General features: G+C 38.1%; 1 protein-coding gene across 1 annotated transcript in view; it reads right to left on the bottom strand.

Moving 5' to 3' along the window:
• The window catches only part of ROS1 (ROS proto-oncogene 1, receptor tyrosine kinase), a 76866-nt gene that overhangs the window by 47464 nt on the left and 14776 nt on the right, over window positions 1–14626 (bottom strand). Inside the window, exons 10-19 of the mRNA XM_035538630.1 lie at window positions 14349–14471; window positions 13148–13332; window positions 11915–12012; window positions 10869–11380; window positions 10012–10224; window positions 9025–9135; window positions 7946–8127; window positions 6799–6990; window positions 1945–2045; window positions 129–343 (exon numbers count right to left, since the gene is read on the bottom strand). Of these exons, the coding sequence (XP_035394523.1) occupies window positions 129–343; window positions 1945–2045; window positions 6799–6990; window positions 7946–8127; window positions 9025–9135; window positions 10012–10224; window positions 10869–11380; window positions 11915–12012; window positions 13148–13332; window positions 14349–14471 (1932 nt within the window). The remainder of the gene's footprint in view (window positions 1–128; window positions 344–1944; window positions 2046–6798; window positions 6991–7945; window positions 8128–9024; window positions 9136–10011; window positions 10225–10868; window positions 11381–11914; window positions 12013–13147; window positions 13333–14348; window positions 14472–14626) is intronic.

Raw genomic sequence — 14626 nt, forward strand, 5'->3', positions numbered from 1 at the left:
GCCTGATATACTTTTTAATAAGTTGCTGTTGTTCTTATGTCAAATGACTAAAGAATTTTATGAGTGGAGAATTACAGGCTGACAGTGAATACCCTTACTGAGGGGGTTCAATAAAGAAAATAATATACCTGGCAAAGGTTTAAGTGATGTGTGAACAAGGGTGAAGGCTGCAAACTTTGCTGGCTCTGAAAAGGGAATGCTAATGCTCTGATTGACTTCTTGCGTTGTAATGAATTGAAGATTATTAATCCAGAACAGACGACCACTGTAGTACTCCAGTGTACTCTGAGATGTTTCTGAAATACTCCATGCTGCAAATTCTGTGACTATGACATTACCACAACTGTGAAAACATGTATGAAAACAGCAAGCGAAAACACATAGTGTAAAGAGAACAGGATTTATGCAACACATGACCCATTAATAAGTTCCTCGTCATTCAAATTCTTAATATTCATGTAGGAGGCAGGAAAACAAATTTAAAAGTTTTGAAGTTCTCTAGAGCACAACACTTTTCAAACTGGAAGTAGCACCCATAAAACAAATCCTTCATTCCTTTGATTTCATTAGAAGATAAATGTTAAATGGCTTAGTACTATGACCTATGGATGTAGAAAATTGAGTATTTCAAAAAATCAGCCTAACTTCTCAGCCACTCCACTGAAACAATGGAGACTACTTCACAGTTTAAGATCCTTTCTGCTTCATTAGAGCAGATTCTCAGATGAATTTGACCCTGCTAGTTTCTTCAATAACCTTCCATTATTTATTAAACTCTATTAACATTTTCCTCCATTTGTATCAATGAAAATTTAATTTGTCTAGTTACTTCTATGTCAAAACTTACAGGTCCTTTTTGATCTCAATTTATCTTCTCAGAAAGAGATTAAATACTTCGTAAAAGGCATCATTTTAGCATCTTAGAAATGTCTTTCAGCTTAGACAAGTGCTATCCAAAGCAAATTCGGAAAATCTTTGACGCACCATCAGGACCATTAGGATGGATTACTTCTAATCTCTCTGTTCTGGCATGCCAGAGATGATGATTTATGACTGCCAATTGGTTCCCAATGGAGCTGCATGTTCGAGCTAAAACTAATCAACATATTTTGATGCTTTAAATGCTTACCATTAATCATGGCAAGTCTAAAATCAGTCAGAGAATTCATCTGATTCCACTCACAGCCAGCTTACAACATTATGAACACATGTAAATACAGATACTGTCCAATTAAGTTTAAGAGGTTTAATTTCATGCTTGTAAGAAAGCAGCACTCTCCCCATATGAAAAGGAGCAAAAATGTAGTTTCATGAGCTACCACAAATCAACACTGGCAAATAGTTTCTGTATGATGTGCTTGGCACATATGCAAAAAATTATCATTTTTCTCAAGGTCGTATCATCATATATTTGAATTCTCTCATAAACACAATTTTGTACTTTTTTATTATTATTTTAATTGCCTTTCAGGAATAATGAAGCTGTTTCATGTTCAGGATTATCAAGAGGAAACCCTGCTGAGCACTGATTCTCTGAGAAAGTGGTGTCGATTCAAGTCCTAACCTCCATGTAAGATAAACAAGTTACAGCCCTGGGCACTTGAAAACCATCAGGTGTTGTAAATACCAAGATAAAAAAGACAATTAATAGTGATTAGTTCCTAAAGCTAAGTTTAAAAATTGATGAGCATGACCTAAGTTCAGCTGAGCATCCATACTGTGTTTCTCTCACTGTAAAAGCATGCTGACAACTATCTCAACGCACAGTTTGCCATCACCTAGGTGTGACCATCAGCTCTTCTTGTTTATTGTGCAATTAGTAACTAGTGTGTTCAGCACCAGACACTTTGTTTTTAAATAGAGCCTCACCCCACAACCCCCCTAAAAAAAAAAAAAAAGGGAAGAAAATAAAGACTTTCTTACCTGTGCTATACATTTACTTACCTTTCTTTGCAAAGAGAAATTCTATATAGATTTAGATATAGACTGTCTTGTACAAGCCAGTAAAGAAAACCATGGCTGAGATCCAAAGCTAAACCAACCATCTAAGAAACAAAAAGTTCAAACAGTAATTTGAATATACTTTCACTTCTGGGCTAAAAGCCCTTAGGCATCAATGTTGTCCAGGCAGCATGACGGGTAGCTCTTTATTGGCAAAAATAACATTATTACCATGAACATTTATTCTAACACTAAAAGAGGTAACACTAGAAAATAATCGGGTCCTTGGTGGGTACTTATTTATAGCAGCTGATGATTTTCCAGATAACATTTTATGAGCATCTGTCACAGTGTTCATTCCTAGAGCATCTGAGTACTTCAGATATGATGGCAATCGTGTATCAAGTGATTAGTGAAACTACCTATCAAAATTTCCAAAGCACCTCTGGTATTTTAATATTCTTTCTCTAAAACAGATGGTTGATATCCAGACTGAAAGTCAGAATCACTTTTTAAAAGAAGTGTTTCAGATCTTTTGTCTTTGTTTTCTAGCTTTGATTTTATGCATAGAATATTTAATGTGTTGCATTATTTATGGAAAATATATGCATTTTTATTGATGTATTCAGTTAAACAAGATATTCAAATGTTTACATTTTAGTAAATCCTCTACTATTAAATAAGAGTCAAGGGAAAAAAATGTTCATTACTTCAATATTTCATCTTAATTTAAGCTAGGTGCAGGATTTTTGTTTATTTTAAATAGGATTTAATATCCAAAATAAAGCTTTCTTGCTTTTGCAATAAACAACAGATTCAATACCATATGCAAAAATAATAGAAATCAGACATCTAATAATGTGTTCTGTGACTGACAAAGAATTTGCTTCCAGAAGTTATTCTGCTAAATGTTATCAAGTTCAGTCCATGTCACGTCATTAGCACAGTTCACAAGTTGTTAGGGGCCTTTCTGAGAACATTTTTCCTGCTGCTCCCAAACTTTACATACAAAAACTAGTTGTAGCTACTCTTTTATAAGGTCGGATTTATATTAGGAATGTAAGTGGAACACTTTTTTTTTTTTAACTCTTCATTAATAAGCTGCAGAAGATGATGACAGGAAAGCAAATGCTGTGTCACTTTGTTGTCTGCTGGTCCTTATGTAATCACATTCTTGACATATTTCTGTTGACATTGTATGTCAGAAAATCAAGGTTTGAATGATTGCTCCTGTAGGTTTTGCTGTTAAAAATATCTCACAGTATGTATATGCCTTAGTGCATATTCAGCCAAGCATGTTATATTTTATCCCATTTACCTATTCTCCCATCCATGTTCAATACCAAATTACATATTCCTGAGTCTACCTTGCTTTTTTAAACATTTGGATCTTCTTTTCTTGCCCTGTTTTCTTTTTGCAGCTATTACATTTTCCCACAGACAGACTCATCTTTCTCCTAATCCCTGTATCCCCATTAATAAAAGGAAAAAAAAAAAAAAAAAACATTTGTACTGTTCAGCAGTTAGGGAATAATTTAACACCTCCCTTCCCTTATGCTTCAAAAATAAACAGACTTTTTCCATTTCCTGAAAGGCATTGGTCTCTGGACATGATAAATTTAGCTACTTGAAATGCCCCTTGACTAGCAATAGTAAGAGGCAACTCCTAGAAAGACATGGCCCTTCCTGCATACAATGCACTTTGCTACTCTATAAATTACTTTTGTTCCAGGCAAATTGTACAGTGTAAACTATTTAAGTGCTTTGAATATTCTGGGCCAGATCCTAAACTGAAATAAATCAGAATAACTCTGCCAAAATCAATCAAACCATACACACCAACTAGGCTATGCAACTGATTGCAAAATAAAATAATTGTCACAAAAACATCTAGTTCCTGCCAAAGAACTTTCAAAGCTTTGCTTTCATATATTTTGGGAAACCTATTGTCTCCATACTAGCGATCTTCTATTCCCATCACTGAAATTTCATGCTAAAAGAGGTGCAGCTCTATACTGCTGAAGGTCCTGTACTGAGCAGCTGAACAACAGTTCTTCATTAGAAGAGCAGCTAGTAAATTCCAGTAAGAACCAGCTATGTAGAAAGCATGTTCTAACTGTTGCATAACACCAATTATCTATTACATCTGTGTTTTAATATTGAGTTAAAAGGTACTCTTCTCAAGATAAAGGACTCCATTTCACAAGATACATACTATTACTTGTACAAACAGGCATTTGCATATTTATATGGTATAATTATGCCATTAAACAATATTGTACAGCCTTTTTTGGATGAATTTATTTGGGATTTTATTTCATTAAATAATCACCTGTCAGTTATGATTGGTCACTCCTCATTCTAGACATTTTTACTTGGCTTTTTTCCTGTATGTATCACAGCAGGAGGCTGAGTTCAAGAAGTCAGCGCATAGATTAGGGGCAACACAGAAGCAGGAGAGGAGATGTTTGTTTGTAGGAGGTGTGAATAAGTGGATGGTTGAAGGCTGGTATCACTGACATAGAGAAAAGTGCAGAAAAAAATGACAGCAGCAGACAGGCAGTCTTATTGCTGCCAAGGGCCTCGAAGCCGAAAACAAGAAAAATGAGGTTAGAATGAGGTGATTTAGAGAAACAGGTCATATGTCAAAAGAGAAGGGTAGGAAAGGTGACTTTTGCCACTTAGGTTAAATTGCAATTTGTCAGTCCTTCACAACGGATCACACAGAAGATATGAGATAAGTGCAAGTGTGCTGTTGAGCTTGGACAACATACCTTTTCCCACGAAGACAGTCCATACTATCCAGCTTCTGTGGAGAGGTGTTAGGCTAGTAGTGGAAAATACAATGGCCCTTTGCAGCACAGCATTGTTCTCTACATGTGACAAAAGCTGTTCAGTTCTTCTATGTTTACTTTTACAAGTATAGCAGGTGCCACACCAGAAACAGCTTTCCCTGTCCTCACCAGACCCTCTTGCAATGTGAACGTAACAGAGACCTGTGAGATCAGCTGGCCTTTCCAAATGTTAATCACTTTTCAGAGACTAAATCAGACCTGTTTTGTTTTGTTTGTCTGTTTGTATTGTTTGGTTTTGTTTTTGGTTTGTTTTTTTTTTTTTGGCATGTGTATTCTTTGTTTTTGGTGGTGGTGGTGGTGGGTTTTTCTGTTGTGTTTTTTTTTCTGTTTTTTTGTTTTGTTTTGTTTTGACTTTTTAAACAGGGAAACACCAGCCTCTTTTCCTCTTGGAGAGGGAGATTGAAGTGTTCTGGGCAATGATACAAAGCTAACCAAGAGACATAGATCTCTAAAGTTTTGGAAGGCTTTTTAATAGAGAACCTGTTTTCAGGTAAAATGGGGGCACAAGTTGTAGGATGGGTGGAATTTTTTAAAAAGGCTTTTTTATCAAAAACTATGTTTTAAAGAATGATGTTGAAGCAATAATAAATCTGAGTTCATGTCTTCTGTGGCAGTCAAACTATGCCTCACTACAGGGCTTGGGACAGAGAGTGAAACCCTACACAGGCTGTGGTTTCAGGTGGGGATCATTCAACTTTTCTTTGAGAGAGACTCCACAGAGTAAAAGCCCTGCAAGAGGACAGTCCCTCAGCCTGACCTGAAGACAGAGCCTGGAAGAGGTTCATCAAACCTTTTGTGCTTCACTGATTCTGCAGTCCCAATCAAACTGACTCCCAGACTCTTCCTGTCCCCATTATGGTAATAAAGTGTTTTCTTGCCAGGGAAATGGGTCATCCATCACTTTTCTCCCAGCTACATGAAAAGCTGGAAGGAAGGAAGAGAGGGAAAGAAGCAAATATATGCAACTGCTGTGACCCTGGCTGATCTTTTCACGAACCAAATATTCAGTCTCAGAGTTCCTTGGCTGCATAGGCAACACTGAATCCCACCTTGCAAGTCCCTTGCGTGGCAAATCCCACGTGGTGGCAGTGTCAGAATGGGTTTGGGAAAAGCAAGGATGATCTATAGGGAGCCAGCAGTGAACTTAAAAGTCTTGATAGGACATCAGAGAAGGGTGGATAGAGAAGAAAGACGTGAAGAGGTCAGCAGAGAAACAGCTTGTTTGGGAGAACCTCAGAGCACACCAGGAGGTCTCCAGGTAGGGATGGGAGGGAGGTAACAGGCTTCCATAATTTGCAGAGGCTTTGCTGAGCTCTGGGTGCATGGCATTTCTCCACTCTACTAGCCTATGTCTTCATGGGATCCATTATCCACCCTAATGAAGGTAAAATAACAACCCCCATCCTTCCCCCTCTCCTCCGCCTTCCCCCCCCCCCCCCCCCCCCCGACCTTATAGTGTCTTTACTCATTCTTTCAAGAAGCCCCTTCTCTCCTACCAGAAGAGCTCCTCTCCTCTGTGGCAGCCTCTCCTCAGCCTTCTGGAGCTCCCTAAGCAAAGGAAGAGGAGCCAAGTTGAGGCCAGGCCTCCAGCTTACTGGGGCAACTGAGAAAGAGAAGACTGGGAAGAGCAGGAGCAAATTGGGGGTAGAGACCTCAAAGATCCCCAGAGCACAGGACTTGCTGCTCTTGCTATCATGCAAGAAGCAGGAACAGGCAGGATGGGAACTGTCAGTGTCAAAGCTGGCACCCTCACTGACACAGTGTCAGCGGAATTAGGAGCCAAAGTTTTGGTACAGTTATTACATGATTTAATTCTTACCCTGCCTCGTGCTCTCAAAAGGACAAAACAATATTGCTAGAAGAGCATGCTGTTTTTCTGGTTATAACATGGTGATTTTAACAACCATAGACACTGACTATACCCAAGAGATCTAACCACTAAAACACGCTAAGTAATTAATAATAATAATAATAATAATAATAATAATAATAATACAGTCACCTGTTTACCAGAAAACTGTAGCTGTTCTTGTAACAGAAGGTACTCTTCTCCATTCAGTCTTGCACTCTCCACTGAATACATTGTAGCCCAATACAAGTAGCCATTTACTGAATCTACTACTAAATCCTTCACTAGGTACACAACATGAACCACAACATCCATATGGCCTCCCAGCAGTGATTTTCTGTAGATCTAGGGACAACAGAATTGCTTTTAGCACCACACTTAAATTGTCAGCCATGATCAATTGAGTACACACAAGTGACTTTCCCACAGCCATATATCACAAGTTTATGCAAGCCTTAGGCTTCCAAAACTTGAACCTTTTCATTCAAAATGGAAGAAGAACAAGGAAAAATTATTAGTTAATGTTTGTCAGAAAGTAACAAAAGAAAAAGCTGAAATATCTATACCCCTTGGCTTTACAAGTTTCAGCAGCCTTCTGTCTGACAGAGTTTCTCACCCACTTCTTATTCACTATTCACGAGAGTAAATGAGGGTGCAAGGCAGTGTGAAATCTGGCCTTCTAGCTCCAGTTTTTAAAAAAAGCTTCTGACTTTGCACTTACAAGAAATGAAAGGCATAATTTGACAGCACTGCATAAATTAGCACTGCAATTTTGAAGTCAGATACCTTTTAAATAATTCACATGTCAGTGTTTCTGATATGAGAGTGTACAAAGTGCAATTGTAATTATTTTTTATCTACAGTGATCTGCAAAATATCACAGTACAGAAGCCAGTCTTGAAAATCTTTGTGTAAACAAGTCATGCTAATGTGCTACATATATAAGGATTAAAATAAAGTCCATCTCCCTCATGGCTGAGATGGACTTGGCAGCCTTCGTTTTTGCCATCTTCACTCATTTTTACAATGTTGAATTCTACAAAACTGTTGATAACATATTTGCCTGTTTTGCACCTGCAGTTCAGTACCCTGCACTAGTCAATATTAGTGAATATTTTACCCCAAACATTTGTATAAGACTGGAAAATCACATAAGAAAAGCCTCCTCTTTATATATTATGATAGCAAAGGTCCAAATGCATCTCAGGTTGCATGTAATAAGGACTGTCTTCCCAAATACTGTTTTACAGTCTTCTTATTGACTTCATTTATATACATATATTTTTAAGTGCAACCCTACCGTATTTGCTTTGCCAGCCCAATACAAGCATTGTCCCAACCAATCGAAGGCCAACATTCTTGCATTTCTGATGTCAGATATATAAGGATTCTCAGCGGTACTCTCTCTCTTGTTCAATGACCATGTCTGAACCTTCCCCATGGAATTACTCCAATACAGAGTGTCATTATACCAGTCGAGGTCTTGAAGAAAAAAAAAAAAAGATATTAAGCATTTCACAAGCATGTAAATAAAACAATAAACAAACAAACATATATAATATATATATATATTTAAAAATAAAAAGGAACCAGACATTTTAGTTTTTAAAGAAGAATGCAAATGAACACTTAGTCTCAGTTAACATGAAGATAAATATTTCCGTATAGGAATCACAAATTTTTATGCATATCACTCTGACAGTTATAAAAGTATATCATCTGTATTGGGATGCTGGAGGCACCACCTTTTGGCTCAGAGAGATGATTTCAGCTCTGCTGTAGCTGTGATGACATCAGTATCAGCCTGAAGAAGAGAAGGCTCTGGGGAGATGTCATTGCAAATTTTCAATTCTTAAAGGGTGCTTATAAAAAAGATGGAGAGTGAGTTTTTAATTGGACAGATAATTATAGGACAAAGGGGAATGGTTTTAAACTAAAAGAGAAGATATTTAGATTAGATGTTAGGAGGAAATTCTTCATTCAGAGGGTGGTGAGGCACTGGCACAGGTTGCCCAGAGAATCTGTGTATGCCCCATCCCTGGAGGTGTTCAAGGCCAGGTTGGACGAGGCCCCAGACAATGTGATCTAGTGGGTGGCATCCCTGCTCATGGCAGGGGGGTTGGAAATGGATTATCTGTAAGGTCCAACCCAAGCCATTCTATGACTCTATGATCCGTAGCACTTCACTAAGGACTAATTTGATCCAGAAAGTAGAAGAAAGAGGATGGAGTCAAAGGCTTGGCTCAGTGAAGCTGCTTCACTACACCTTCAAGTCTAGACTGCTGCAATGAAAACTCTTGCCTTTCAGTTGATAAAATTTATGAAGACCTCATAAATGCCAATATGCAGCAGCAACACTAAGTTTGGTGGAGTATTTACCTGAAATATTTCTTATATCGGGAGAAAGGAATTCTCCTGGTCCATAGCTGTCCAGCCACTGCCTCCAGAGCCCTTCAGCCCCCACTGCCAATATATATGCCTCCTCTTCAGCTGCTAAAGAAAGAAAATTGCAGCTGTGCACACCAACAAAGAGCTAATTTATTATATTTGTATTTTAATTATCTTAGCAGGGGTTCCTGTTTCTGGGAAATTACAGAAGTACATAGTTAAAATTGGCCTGTGTTAAGGAATAATGGACAAAGAAGGCAGGCATGAAAATATCACAATTTGAGAAAGTTACAGATTCAGGCAGGTTTAGACCCAGAATAAGACAATTTGGAACCCTATTAGATATCTAAACACTACTGCAGGTTTGGACCTTGCTTATCAAAGTCAATTAATATCCCAGATTTCAACTGCCAGCCCAGTACATTAAATAGAAACATTTTTTTTCCCTCAGACATAGGTTATTACAGGTGAAATAGGTATCAAAAAGCATTTCAAAGATCTACTAATCTCAGACATTGTGCACATGCGCATTTCTCCCATTATCTCCATTAAACCCAACAGTTTTCAGTTTTCAGTTAGCGTGCACTCTCCTGTAAACTTCCATGAATACCTAAAACACTGCTCAAACTATTTCTTCATAGGAAGTGCTTTACAGAGTACAAAGCACCCTTTGTATACCTGTTTTTTCCATGTATAAAAAATGTGTTTGACGGTGTATTTGCATTAGAAAATAATATATTTATAAATATATATATAAACATTAATAATAAATACATACTATGTAGTACCATCATTGTAGTTTGAGAATCTTGCTACTTTAACTAAATGCAAATTCAGTTATCCTGTAATCTTTAGTGTCTCTAACCTAATCCTTTTTGTACCCCTCTAGTTGCAGTCTTTATCCAAAGCCTGGACCAGGTGGAAAGCTGTACACATGACTCGTTCATCATTTCTCCTGGATAACAAAGAAATTCTCACCTCCTTCTAATGTCATGCCCCTAAATGACTCCGACCACGGCCCTTCACCAGCAGGAGACACAGCTCTGACAGACATTTCATACGCTGTGAAGCTGGCCAAATCCTTCACCATAAACCTGGTGTCACTAATGTTTGAGACAACCTGTTCCTCCTTGGAAGGATTTTGAGATGACACTTTCACATCATAAGTCCAGTTCTGCCAAGCAGATGGACCTGTGAGATGCAAACATTTATGTTATTGCACAGTAGATGACTGTAGTGGAAGATATGTATTCTTTGAGAAAACTCTAAGTTTGTAAGTTGGAAGCTTGTTTCAAAAATGCCAGTGACAGGGGAATTAAGAAAGGGATGAATTAAAAATTTATAATCTCCGTCTCTGTGACCAACCAAGAGTAGTGGCTGAGTTCCCCATGAAGAAAGAAGTTGGAAGAACCCAAATTTTCCTCAGGTAGTTTTCTGGTGTTACTCTTCAAACACGTATGCACAGAGGATAGACAATAGCACAGATTGAAAACCACTATGTCACTGACATGCATTTTCTGTGTGATATCATCAGCAAACATTACTGACACTCCATACCTTGGTTAAGATGGAACCTTGCTTAAAATCCCTTGCAAATGACAGATGAGCTATTCACCTATATAAACTTTTTTTTTTTTTTTTAAATTTATGCCGACAATTCAGGTATTTTACTGGCAAATCTTGAGTTAAATTTTTCAGACTGAGGTAAATCCACATCTTCCAGCAGAACTGGCTACTGAAGTCACTGAAGTCCAACATCAGGGACAGGAAAAAATGGGAGGATTTCCCCTAGAAAGAAAAGGACTGGTCTTTCAGGAAATAAAATCTGAACTTACTGGTTCCAATAGTGTGTTCAGGTGATCTCCAGCTAATCACAGCTTGATGCAATCCAAATAGAACTGTGACAAACTGAGGAGGAGTTGGTAAAGGAAAAGGCTGAGTTGATACCCCATAGAAGAGCAAATTGCCAAAGCCAAAGTACTCTGGACAATCCAAACTGCAATCCATAACATACTCATTGAAGCTAGACTTTCCGTCTAGAGAAACCTCCTCTTGGAAAACTGCCCGGCCATCCGTGACAGTAAACATGTTATCTTCATAAACAAAGCTCTCCATGTCATCAAGTGTCACGTGCGATCGCAACATATGAAATTCTGAACCATCAAGAAAACCCGACACAAAGGCCTGTTCTGTTTTGTTGAAGAAAATAAGTCTCTTCGACTGGAAGTTGATCACGAAGTCTCTCAGAGCACTGGATTTCACAACTAGTGAAGCTGCAGAGGCAGTGTCAGGAAAGTGTGGAAGGTTTGCTCTGTATATACCATCCTCCAGGAGACAGAAAATATACCTGGCCATGGAGCAAAATATACCCAAGTAACTACAGCGCAAGAACTCTATAGATGAGTCACAAATATTTTAACAGCTCAAAGATGTGCCTGACTTTATGCAGACAATGAAAAAATGCTTTTGGTGCTAATAATATACATCCTAGGAGAATTAAGTACATCACTTTTTACCTTCTGGGGATCTGGCTGGCAAATCACTAGAGAATATTCTTCTATAATACCTCAGGTATTAAGCATTGACATTTAAAATGCAAAGAGCTTTATATTTGTAAATGCACCAAATGTCTATAAAACAAATTTCTGCATGGGAAATACTTTATCTCCTCTGATAACACCCTAGGGAAGAAAATGCTGAAACAATTCTGCAAGGTGTCACTTTTGTTCCAACAGTTTTATCGTTTGTTATTTGTTGCCATTGCACTTCTGTTTTAGTAAGGGAAGAGTTTGAAACAGGAACTAGATGACTACTGAAGTGGAGACAATTAGAGGAGCTTTATAGCACCTTTGACACCAAACACTCACAGGAGGACACTCACCCATTATAGGGATCAGCTACAACCTTCCTAGGGGATGTCACATAAAGAGGAGTGATGTCTTCAGCTGCTGTGCAGTTCTCTAAATGACAAACGTGTATCTGGGGAAAGAGAAGAGAAACCGGTGATGCATTTGCTAACAAGCAAACAAGCTGACTGGGGATTCTTTCAGGTGAACCCAACAACAAAACACCTCTCTCACAAGCCTAGGTCCTTCTAAGCTCCAGTGTTGTCAGACACCCAGGTATATCAGTGTAGCATGTACAAATAGATCCATGACAGCTTACCCTGAAAGAGCTGTCTGCCAGTCGTCTTCAGCTTAGCTTCCTGCCTCTGAGCTGGAGGGAGAAGCCTGATTTTGGGGTATTGACAAACTGTGCTTTGAAAATGATCTAGTACAGTAGGACAAAGAGAGAAGAAAGTGCTTTGCTGATACTGGGAGCAATACCTTGGGACTTCTCTAACCTCCAATGGCTTCAGAAAGCTGTTCAGTGTGTTCATCTACAGCTGCTTTTGTATTATTTTCTCACTACTAAGTTTCTCACTATGAGAGCAGCAAGAAGCTAGCAAAACCGAATAAAAAAACAAACAACAACAACAGCAACAAAACACTAACCATTTAGGGCAGCTTTCTAGTCCTTTGTGCATTAGAGCACAAAGGTACATGTAAAATCTGGCCATTAACATAAGTGATGTTTCAGCAGTAGGGAATCAAGTGCAGAGTTTCTATCTATAATTTTACTTCAGGTTGAAACAGTAGTAACTTCAGCTGTCATCACTTTCCCTCTTGAACTTCTTTTGCCATCTATGAAGAGCATTGTAATCACTGACTAGTTACCACACCCCACACCATCTTCCTGAGGAAGAGTAGGAACTGAACAAGGTACATAGAGAACCCAGTAACAGAAACAAAGTCATTAATATTGGGTATGAGCTGGACATGAAGCCAGTCTCAAAAAAAATAAAGCATTTAAAACCAAAGCCTTTTCTGTCTTAAGGGGAAAAATAAGACAAGGATACAGAGTTCTGTATAACCTGTTTGCTTTAAATATGACTTGATATTCCTCTTTGCTTTTTTTTTTTTTTTGTGAAATATGTGGATATTATTGAAGTTAAAACTCTATTTCTACAATTATATTTTGTGTATGATAAGCATCAAAGAGAATTTCCCAAGTAAATTAAATTATAGGAGTGGTTCAAATAAAATAAGAAATTAATTAAGCCCCAGAGCTCTACCTTTTCATTCATGACAAAGTATATCCTCTGGAAAAGCCAGTCTACTGAGATTGATGTTATATTCCCCCAGCCAGCATAAAAGAGCATTAGGTCAGATGTGTCAGACATATCTGCAGCTCCTTTCACCCAGATGGAATTCCCCTCAGAAAAATAGACAACTTGCTGATAAACATTCACTGAAATTCCTAAAAAATAGAAAAATATGTGCACACAAATAATATAAGAAATATGTCTCAATTTTTCAGTTACTTTTTCCTAATTGCCTTGAAAAGAAGCACTTTTCAATCTGCAACCCAACTTCATAGGAGAAACGTTAACTTTTTCTCTCCTCCACTTCTAGTCTTCATTCAGACAATGAAACTTTCCCATCTCCTATGTAAGTGATATTATTGTAGACAATTACCTTTCACAAAGGTAACCAGACAGAAAAAGAATATATAAAATGCAAACCAACTGACACTGATTCCTCCTCTCCAGGGCAAAGAGATGCAGTTTGTATCTGCTCACAAAGCACCATGTACTCTAATTTAAGCTAGACATTATCTGTGCCACTCCTGTACTATCAAAGAGTATTTAGTCTGGGGCAACATTCATTCTCTGGCGTCTTTGCGGCTCTGTGAACTGTAGAAGATAAACTCAGATTTCCACACTGTCTCCAATGACCACATACAGCACCAGTGTAGATAACAGACCTTACAGTGGCAAGTAATTTGAGATAACATGGTAGTCTCGTGATTTAGGCTACTTAAATGTCTTGTTCAGAAGCAATGTGCCCCAGACTTGCTAACATACAACACTAACATACACTTCAGCCAGTATCTTTTGACACTGTATTAAGTCTTTAGCTTGAACCACTTTACTTCCTCATATTCATGCTGAGAAAATGCAGTCATCAGTCATAGGGAAACATCTGCTTTGGCTTCACCTTACCTCTATTCGTATATCTACTGTATAAAAGTCCACCTCTGAACTAGCTGCCTAGATTCAGTGAAGAGGTAACACTGGGGAGAAAAATTTATCTCATCCTAATGCCTGTCATTTCAAACAGGTCAAACCACATCCTGAAATTTCCCATTTCTCCCAACTGATTACGAAGGGAGGCCAATACTTTCTCAGACTAGGTGAGGTTCATTCTGCCCTTGCGAACACAGAGGTGTAAGTTACACCTGAGAGAGAGAGAGAGAGCCCAATGAAATTTTACCTGTAATGTTGTGGTGTATTATACCATTTTGAAGGCACTGGGCTGCTTCGACGAAATGTTCCGTGTATCTTTTCCTTAAAGACTGGTTCCTGGATAGGAAGAGCCATTTTGTTTTTTCCTTAACTAAAAAAAAAATAAATAATTAAAAAAAAAAAAAGGAGAAATTCAGAATTTAGACAGATGCCTGCAGCACAAAATAATGTTAAGTCAGACACATCATTAACAGAAATGCATACGCGCACACATATATACATACACACATATTCTTGTGGTAGCAA

Source organism: Cygnus atratus, chromosome 3, assembly GCF_013377495.2.
Source record: "Cygnus atratus isolate AKBS03 ecotype Queensland, Australia chromosome 3, CAtr_DNAZoo_HiC_assembly, whole genome shotgun sequence".
Lineage (NCBI taxonomy): Eukaryota > Metazoa > Chordata > Aves > Anseriformes > Anatidae > Cygnus > Cygnus atratus.